Source organism: Bidens hawaiensis, unplaced genomic scaffold (genome assembly GCF_021521415.1).
Source record: "Bidens hawaiensis isolate Kalapana, Puna unplaced genomic scaffold, B.hawaiensis_p1.1 tig00041597_1, whole genome shotgun sequence".
NCBI lineage: Eukaryota > Viridiplantae > Streptophyta > Magnoliopsida > Asterales > Asteraceae > Bidens > Bidens hawaiensis.
This window is the reverse complement of record NW_027497344.1, coordinates 152,009-162,604: the sequence shown is the minus strand read 5'-3', so window position 1 is coordinate 162,604 and position 10,596 is coordinate 152,009. Positions and strand designations below refer to the sequence as shown.

At 42.1% G+C, this 10,596-nt stretch overlaps 1 protein-coding gene across 1 annotated transcript; it reads left to right on the top strand.

Annotated features, from left to right (window-relative positions):
- Positions 1–8,477: 8,477 nt before the first annotated feature.
- On the top strand, positions 8,478–10,023 carry LOC143592961 (uncharacterized). The gene has a single exon (XM_077072732.1). The coding sequence runs from the start codon at positions 8,478–8,480 to the stop codon at positions 9,903–9,905; it is 1,428 nt and encodes a 475-aa protein (XP_076928847.1). The 3' UTR covers positions 9,906–10,023.
- Positions 10,024–10,596: the final 573 nt, after the last annotated feature.

Here is a 10,596-nt window from a genome sequence, read left to right as displayed (position 1 = left end):
CCGCCAGCTCCTTCTTCAGGCGCGCAACCTCACTCTCCAGTGAAGATTTTTCAGTGACAGACTGGACAAGAGCCTGGTCACAGCGCCTCCGCGACAAGCTCCAAGTCGCGCGCTCTGCGCGCGTACTTGGCAGCAACCCGCCTCCGCCGCCTGCAGCTTCTCCCGCGCCGCAAGAAGCTCATGCCCGCGCTTCACGAAGGCGCTGTTGGCACTGGCTCTGTTCTCACTGAGCTCGGCTTGGAGCTTTTCAGCTCTCTCGCGAGCATCAGAAAGATGCCAAGCAGACACCTTAGCCTCTTGCTTGGCTTCCGCAAGAGCATCACGTACTTTTACGTAATCAGAGCGAAGCTCTTGGGAGGCAGCAAAGAAGGCCTACCCAGCAAACATGTGATCGTTGAGCAGGTCGTCGCGAGTGCGGTCCTCCTGGAACCTCCTTTCAGATGGAGGCACAGTATGAGCCCAGAATTCCGCACACACACCCATAGACTGAAAGGTGCTGTCTTCAGTTATATTCCATCTTGGGCGGTAAGTGTGATCGGCTTCCTGCAAAAAACAAAGAAATTGTCTAAGTCATGAAAGCATTAAGATGGAAATCCGCGCATCGGAGCAAAAAAAGAACCATTACCTGCGGGGACGAAGCAGAAAAGTCAGCGCCAGACACACGAGAAGGCTCCGCCGCGAAACTTCGTGGCGCTGAAGGGGCTGGCGCGGGGCGCCATCGGAGTCTTCACCTTGAACCTCCTCATCCTCCTCTGAAATAGGCCTCTTCTCCTGCGACCTAGAATCAAAATCGGTCTCGCGGGGAGGGCTATGCGCAGGAGGAGGTGAGGGAGGTCTAGACGCCGCCAGATCGGCGCGCAAAACGGCCTCCTGCTCCTTACTGATCCCGATGAGGGGAGAATCATCGCTTGCAGGAGCAGGAGCAGAGCCAGCGGCACTGGCGCCGGCGCCAGGAGTGCTGCCAGAAGCTTGTACGCCAGCTACGGCTTCTATGAAAAAATCAACAACAAGAAATGGTTAATGACTTGATCGAAAAGAAAGTCAGAAAATAAGAGCGCAATACGTACCTTGGCGCAACTACGTTCGCGCAGCAAACATCGCCATGAAGTCCATTCTACCCTTCTTTGAGGGTAAAACGGGGGACTTCGAAGCGACCTCTGGCGCAGCCTCGGCATCTTGTTGCGCTGTCGCCGGCTCTACAAACATTTGAGTAAGACAAGATTCATTAGTAATCCTATAAGGATCGCGCTCATAGAAACATAAAGGATAAGCAAAGTTTACCTGTCGCGGGCGTTCCGCCGCGCGAAGGGAAGAGGTAGCGGCACCATGCCTCAGGTGGACAGGAGGTCTGCCTACTTTTATAGGCAGGGAAGACAAGGAAACCCTGGTGGTAAACTCTTGGGTTTTCCCAAATCCCCCGCCTTAGTAGGAGGATCCTGAACAACAGGGGGCATCATCCTTCTTCTGCTTCTTACTGGCCCCTGCGCCAGTTTTCCCCTTAGCTTTACGCTTTAGTTGGGGCGGCTCCTCCTCCTCCTCCTCCTCCTCCTCTTCCGCGAGCTCCAGCTCGTAGTTTTCGAGCGCATCTACATTACACACAACAGAAGTGTTAGCAACATTTGGTATTATAAGGGAATATGCATAACTACAAAGGCTTACCAGGCGCATCGCTATCGAAGACAAATCCCAGATCAACAGGGATGAACATGTCATCAAAGCGATCAGGGAAACCAACTTCCCCAGCGCCAAGCGCGACGGATCCACCCTCCATGTGCTCATCATAGGCAGCATGGATATACTCCTTGGTGACTGCACAAAACAAGTCAAATAAGTTCAGCAAAAAGAATTATATTCGCGCAGAAGTAAAGCAATGAGATAAAACTTACATAACCCGTCGACTTGGATAACGGGCTCAAGCGCGCTGTCCGCCCACCTCTTGCTCATACCAACCCCCACCAGCGCCTCCTCACAAATGTTCTTGGCGGGGGATGGTTCAGCGGTCAGCTTATTAACCCAGGCGCCAGTTGGGTTCTTGAGGACACCCACATCCGCAGGCGCAGAAGAAACCGAGCGCATGGTCATACGGATGGGGATCACACCAGCCCTTATGTAAAAGAACCTCTCAGACCAGTCATGAAGGCTCTTGAATGAAACAGTGGAGCACTTCACCTTCTGACTGCGAGGAACGAAGGAGAACCAACTGTCTTGGATCTTGGGCTTGTAAAAAAATTGAAAGCGCCGAGGGGTGGGCTCCTCGCGCTGGGATTTGCACATGAACTCAAAGTGAGTCATGCGCACAAGTCCAAACGGATGGACTTGGGATATATGAATCCCATAAAATTGGAGCAGTGCACCCACAAACCTTGTCATCGGGAGACGAAGGTTGCAGTGGGTGAAAAAATGGCTATATAGGGATATATAGCCGGCAGGCGGATCCGCCGCCGTTTGCCCGGCTGCAGGCAACATGCAGCCAAACAGGGTGGGAAAACCCTGAGAGGCTATAAGGCTGTCAAGATCAGCCTGCCTCAATTTGCAGGGGATTTCATTCCACCTCTTCACCGCCTTGGTCCTCCCTACCTCCTCCGATGAGCCCTCAGCAGCCTTCTTCCCCTTGCCGGTCTTCTTCAATGTAGACATGACTAACGATTTTCTACGGCAATGGATGGGGGAGATTATATTGTCTGAACTATCAGACATACAACTGTAAAATCAAACAAGGGAAACCTCTGAAGAACAGATAGCTGGAAGCAGAACAAGGGTAATCGGAATACAAGGAAATAAAGAAAACAGCTATGAATATTAAACAAGAAGATGAAGGATAAAAAAAAATCAAAGGGCTGGCTTTTATAGGCCCAGGAGAGAGAAATTTTGGTCCTGAACGAACTTCACGCGCCCCCACTCGCATGTATAAGCCACTACGAGCGAGACAGGTGTCCCTGACACTGTGTGAGGGGACATGAAAGGAAACTATACGGCTGCTGCCAGAGTTCACGCGCCACCACTCGCAGGACCGGACCAACGCGAGCGCGACACGTGTCCCTGACAGCATGTGAGGGGACACGAAAGGCAACTGTAGCACCTCGAGCACACGAAAGGCCTGACACGTCTCAATCACTGACCCATGTCAGCAACAACCAACCACGTACAGAGACGATTCGTTTGCAGCCGCGCAACGATGAATAGTAAGAAGAAAAAGACAAAACCCCTACTAAAAGAGCAAACTTTAAAGTCTAATATCTATCTTGCCTCGCTCGCGCGAGACAAGACACACATTAGACTGGGGGGGCTTGAAGAGGTATGTACCCGCCTCAACACCGAGCGAGGCGGGTCAACCCACAAAGATACAGACAAGTGACTTGAAATCAAGACATTATGAAGGCACAAAGCCAAAACCTATGCGCATGGCGCATATCACATATGCTCATGCATCACATGCTCAGGCATCATATGCCCAGGCACCACACATGCTCAGGCATCATATGCCCAGGCACACATATGCTCGCGCATCACGCATATTACATATGCGCGCGACGCATCAGCGCGCGGCGCATATCACATGCTCGTGCATATCACATCTGCGCATGAAACATCTGCGCGTGAGAATAAAGAGAAGAACTCGCGCATCCTCAGGATTGGCGCATATCACACATGCACATAATCAACCTCGTCCTTATCCAAATCAGGATTAGGGCAACCTTGATTGTGCACGTCAGACAACCTTCCAGAATGTATCTTTTTAAGGAATAAGAATATGCTGATGTTGACAGCTGCCAGATGAAAGGTGGACAACTCAGAATAACACATGTGCTACCACGTGATTACAACCAATGAGAAAGCACCAGGTGTCCCAGAGGACACGTGGCGCAGAGCAATTGGAGGAGGCCAACAAGGCTGAGCCCAATCAGTGGAAACCCTAGCACTATAAATACAGCATCAAGGAGAGACACTCAATCATCCAACAACTGACAGTTACAGCCAGTAACATACACATTCACTCACAAACAGTTACACTCTCAATCACAGAAATCTACAGAGTATTCAGCTATTAAGCAATACTCTCCAGATTTCCTTACTCTGATAGCATTATCTTCTCCTACAGATACTTATTCTCACACCGGAGGGTTACCCCAAAGAGGACCCCTCTGTCCCTTTCTGAGGGGTAAGTTAACGGTGCTGTTCATTTTGTAGGTGGAAGAACACTGATCCAGGAAAACCATCGGTGAAAGAGTATAATCACACCCGAGGAAAGTAGGTCGTCTACCAGTGAGTCGATCCACGCTTCTTCAGCCGGGTAAGAGAGAGAGAGAGAGAGAGGACTTCTGAGCCAAACAGTTCGTTTCATTAGCCGAAATTGGAAGTTGCAGGCTAGGTTTTGAAGGCAATGAGAGGGTTACGTGGTGGCTGGGGGTTTCAAAGTTAGGACACCCCTCGGCGGAAAACCGTTTGTGGTGGTGATGGATAGAAGTTGACGCTGGATGATGGCAAAGAGTAAGAGAGATAGAGAGAGAGAGAGAGAGAGAGAGAGAGAGAGAGATTATTTATTTGTAAATATATTAACTGTTTTATTCAATTATTAAATAAATATGTAAATTTACAAAATTAGCCTCATTCTTAATGCATATTACCAGATTTAACGAGAAAAGTTAACGGGGTTAGTGCCAAAGGACGTAACCTGATAGGGATTTGAAACATCAAGTATGTTCTCTGACATTAAGTTTGCTAAAGGACTACTGTTGAAAAAACGTTCTAACATAAAGGACGTGTTTTGCCATTTTGTCTTGCTTTTTAAAAAACTCTTAAATTTTTGTTAATAATTTTAAAAATATTCATAATTTTGTAGGTCCCCACCCGCAGTCTTTCCTCGAGCTGAAAAGAAAGTTGAGCGGATCTGCCTCCCAGAGGATGTTTATGTCAATAAGTTTTATAAGAAGCATCCTGAATCATTGCATGAAGATCCTATCAAGTACTTTTTTGACCTTACTGTCCGGATTATTTTAATTTTCGGTCATATATGTGCAACCCACTGTCATGAACATTATCTTGATTTCAGATGCTCTTTTATCTGTATAGGCCTCATTGCTCTTAAAGATCTTATGCATCAGACTAATCTTCACATCTTTTTGCTGTAGAATCTGTGATTTTGACCCGGCCCCTTCACGCATATTTGGTTCCCGGGTGCTTGAATTAAAAGAGCAAGGTGTCGGTGAAGTGGAAGCTATAAATGTAGCAGATGTAAGTATCTATTAAGGGTGTAAACGAGCCAAGACGAGCCGAGCCAAGCCAAGATTGTCTCGTTCCAAGCTCTTTATCTAAAGCTCGAGTTCGGCTTGTTTGTTATTCATATAAACTTGTAACTTGTTTACAAATAGTTTATATAAGATAATATGTATTGTATAGTTCTTTAACTTATTTTTATCATAATTATAAATATTTTAATAGTTATTAAATAAATATATTTTCAATATATTAAATAAGAATTATGTAAATAAAAGGTTCGGTTAGGCTTGCGAGCCAGCTTGAGCTCGAAAGTGAAGCTCTGGTGTGTTTAGTAAATGAGCTTATTTTTACGCTTGAGCTTGTTTAAGCTCGGTTTGATTCGGACTTTTAGCGATCCAATCTCGAGTAGCTCACAAGCGGCTTGGCTTGTTTACACCCCACATCTAGTATCTATAAAATTTAACCTTGTTAAGTTGAGTCTATTAATAAAATGTAGCAGACCTAATCGTGACAGGCTGGGTAAAGTGGTATATAAAAAATTTTAGTTTTCGGACAAAGACCATTTTCCACGTTTCATATCAAGTCAATCAGACCCACCCGTTTCAATCCACACAAAGTATTAATGTAAGTTTAAATATGTTGAAAAAATAATATATGAGGTTTTATGCATTTTAACAGGCGGAGTATTTCTAAAAAGAAGGCGTGCAAACGACTTAAAGAAATTGCAAAACTAAGAGGAACAAAACCGCCTCCAAACCCATATCCAAGTGCTGTAAAGGAGATACAGGCCGAAGAGAAAAAATATGTTCATGACCGTTTCTTCAATCCAAGAATCTTGGAAATTGTTGACAAGCTTAAGGAGCAACAGGCTGCTGAGATGCTAGATAGAGGCAGGCCAGGTGGCATGTAAAAACACGACGTTTAGTTGTTTTTCACATTAAGGTTCTTGGTTGTTACTACATTAACATTTTGCGCGTTATTGCTGGTTATAATAAACATTGAGCAGACGCGCGGTAATGACTCAAGATGTTATGGAAATCTAGTCATAGAATCCATGGTTTTGGAATCTTTGCATGTTATGGAGAATAATTTATTCTGGTAAAGAAATTTAAAGGGCTGTAATTTCTTTTACTTTAAGATGATGGTTCCCTACATATGAGTTATTGGGTCAAAAGAGTTTTGATACCTTTCTTGAAGAGTAAACACAACACAAGTACTACTTTCCTCTTTGTCTTTGGCTTTGGTGTAAGTAGGTCTAATTCCTTTTCTTTCTAGACTAGAGTTGCGTATGTTTATGGTGCCAACTTGTACCTAAACCAAAGTCATATGAATACATACGAATACTTTTAATAAAGGTTTGAATCCATCTTTAGTTTTCTGTCTTTAACCCTTTTTTGTAGGTTTCATGCTTACAATAAACTTTCTTTTACTTGATTTTATAGCTTAAAATTTGTAATAAAGAATTCTTATAGGTACATATAGTATATAGATCAGCTTTTAATTTTGACATGAAAAACATTTGATTTGAATTATTCGGTATTGACCATTAATCCGTTTAAAACAAGAATAAATATATGTTTTATAAGGTCAATCTGCCAATTTGTGTAAACATGATACCCATTTATTTACAATCTACCAACTAGTTTAGATAAATCTAGGTTATGGGCTTTGTTATATGACACCATGTGTGTGTTACGGCTGTTACTTTAACACGAATAATCAAGTTGGTGATATGTCATTATGTTGGTTTTAGGGCCGTAAACGAACCAAACCAAACTGAACCAGACGAGACTTTGTCCGTGTTCGTCCGTCAAGCTTTTGTCGGACAACAGATGGTAAACGAACACTCTACCTAACGAAATTTCATGTCCGTGCATGTCCATTAAGAAATTAAGTTTTTCCGTGTCCATTTATGTCCGTTCGTTAATATTGTAAACGGACACTAACATATCAACAAATACTAACGAACCCTATTGGACAAACGACCACTAGTGGACACTAAATGACAAATGAACAATAACCGACACTAATGTGCATTAATGAACAAATGTACATAACGGACACTAATGAACATTAATGGGCAAACATACATACATGAAGGACTCTAATGAACAAAAGAACATTAACGATTAGAGTTTGTTTGATTTTTCACTTGGCTTATATATTAGGCCATGAGGACCGAGTAATCTAATAGACAACCAAATAAATAAAATATGTTAATTACAAAATATTATACATTACCGGGTGGACAAACATAAGATCACTAACATACGGATGCTACAGGACGCTACCTGGCAGATGTTCACGAACACTATTGAACGAACGCGACCTTTGTTCGTGTTTGCCTGTTAAGCTTACCGAACAAATTTTTTTTATTCATGTCCGGTTCATTTATAAAACGGACCAATATAAACAAACTTTTTGCCGAACAGACGATTGGACATCCGGTCCTTTACAGCCCTAACTGGTTTATTAATTCAAATCGTCAACCCAACAACCTGAGATGAATATGTGCAATTATCACCTCTTATAACTTGTACTCTCCAACCTAAGAGCGCAAGTTCCTGCAACACATGGTTAAATACTACATATATAATGAGTACTATAATTCTAGAAACATAAACCTGTTTATTTAAAGTTTTAGAGCATTCTTAATGGATTTCCTATCTTCATCTTTAAAATTTAACTAAAAATTACAATTTCTTTAATTTATAGATCATTTTCTAAAAACTTCCTCCAACCCATGCTTCATTCTCATCTCTATATTCTTATTTATTATTTTTTTATCTTTCTTTCATTCTCATCTCTAAATTCTTATTTATTATTTTTTTATCTTTCTTCCATTTATAATCTTTAACTTCTAACTATTTTGTCTTATTATTATTTTCAATATAAATTAATTTCTAATATATAATTATAGAATGGTAGTTGGAAATTCTAAATTTGGAGACATTCTTTAACATTTCAATAAAATTTATAAATAGTGTTTGAAGATAAAGAACGAGTTGGAGACAAAATAACCCATATACACTTTACTTTAGCTTTAATTACATTTTCTTTCGCCTAGATGTTAGACTTGTTGGGTCCACTCTTCTCTACTACAAATATCAGCTCAAACTCCTCTAAAATCCCTACAAACAAAATAAATAAATAAAAACAACAAATAAATTATCAAAAACCACACACGTGTCACCCTCCTATTGGCCTACCACTCCTGTTTCATTCTGATCTTTTCACAACTCATATTCTCTCGAACACTCATGGCCACACCCACCACCACCACCACCACCACCACCACCACAGTTAACCTTAACCCACTCTTTTCACCCAACACTCCAACATCAAAATTATTAAGATTAAGATCAAGAAACCCAAATCCAATCACCATTCTTTTCAAAAGATCAAATCTTTACAGCCCCCAAATCATTAAAACCCATAAAAATACACCCCAATGTTCCACAAACCCCACAGTTTCAGATGACAAAGATAACGTCATCAAAGATCAAGATTCATCAATTTCTCCCAACCCAGATCATAATATCGAAAACCCACAAAAGCCCACCTCAGATCAACAAAACCCGTCAACAAACTCTTTGATTTCAAGAGGGTTAGTTCTTGATTTGGGCTTAAATGGCTCTTGGGACAGTTTTGAAGTTGGCTGCCCTGTGGTTAAAAGATTCTTGAGTGATGAAGAAGAGAGGTGGTACATGTGGTACACCGGAGGGAATTCGATCGGGTTGGCGGTTTCGAGCAATGGGGTCCACTGGGAAAGAGGTAAAGGTGTTGTTCAATCCAATAGTGAGGTGGGTTTGGTCCTGAAATCAAGTGATGATTGGTGGGCTTTTGATACAAATGGTGTGATGCCTGGTGAAATACTGGTTATGTCTAGTTCGAAGAATAGGGCGAACAATGCGGTTTATTGGTTGTATTATACGGGTTTTAGTAACGAAAAGGTCGAGTCTTTAGACTACTCGCTTGAGTTTAGGTTAAAAAACCCCGAAATTTGTGGTAAGAATGGTGAATTTGGGAATATTTGTAGGTCGTTGCCCGGTTTAGCGATGAGTCAAGATGGTAGGCATTGGGCTAGAATAGAAGGGGAGCATCATAGTGGATCCTTATTTGATTTAGGATCCGAAGGCGAATGGGATTCGATGTTTGTTTCATCCCCGCGGGTCGTGTTACATAGTAATGGTGATCTTAGGATGTATTACCACTCGTTTGACTCGGAAACGGGCCATTTTGCAATCGGGCTGGCCCGTTCACGTGATGGTATGAGGTGGGTGAAGCTTGGGAAGATCATAGGGGGTGGGGGTGGGGGTGGGTTTGATGAGTATGGGGTGATGAATCCTTGTGTAGTAAGGAACAAGAAAGATGGAGGTTATTATATGGTTTATGAAGGTGTGGGTTTTGACGGTGGGCGGTCAATCGGGTTGGCCCAATCTTTAAACGGGCTACAAGACTGGCATAGGGTTCAGGGTGGGCCCATTTTAAGACCCGCCCTGGAGACTGGGTGTTGGGATGATGGGCGGGTCAGGTCACCATACCTGGTTCACATGGAAGGCGAGAAAGATGAATGGAGATTGTATTATCAAGGGGTTGGGCAAAATGGGAGTTCGGGAATTGGGATGGCGGTTTCGGAAGGAAGTGATGTGACGAGTTTTCGTAGATGGACCGGGTTTCATTTGTGAATGTTATACTTTTATTTTGTTTTGTAAATTCGTGATACATAATTAATTATACGTTTTGTGATTATAGATTAAAATGTTGTATTGTAGGTTATTTGCTCACCAATGATATGTAAACAAAAAGTTAATTAATTGTGTTTTGCACGATAAACGTGTTTGTAACAAACTTCTTTCAAGTTCTTGTAGTCAAATACAAAAACTCTAATTCAATGTTTTATGTGCACAAACATCTTCCGTTTAAAACTAATAATTTCTTGTTGTAAAACCTGGATCTTGTGTTTTTTTAGACCCGTAAAACCGCTTTGGAACTGCCCGTCTTACATAACGGAAGGCATGTGCCGGACCACAGAAACGACAAACTAAACCTGTCGGGTTTGGTGGGTCGGTTGCACCGATTCTTTTACTGGTTTGATGTCTTGAACCATTTTTCTTTTCTTTTTACCTTCTTCAAAGTAATAGTTTGTATTAAGATGATAAAAAAAATGGTTGATGGTTGTAATACATGTAGGTGACTGCAAAATGAAACATATCTATATCTATACAATATATATTGTATAAAGCAAATTCAAGGGACCTCTTAAATTTTAAGAGGTAAAACCTTGATTGCTTTAGATACAATCTACATTGCATAAAAATTTTGAATCTTAAGGGTAATGTGGTCATTTGATTACACTATGTACGATTAGTATTATTT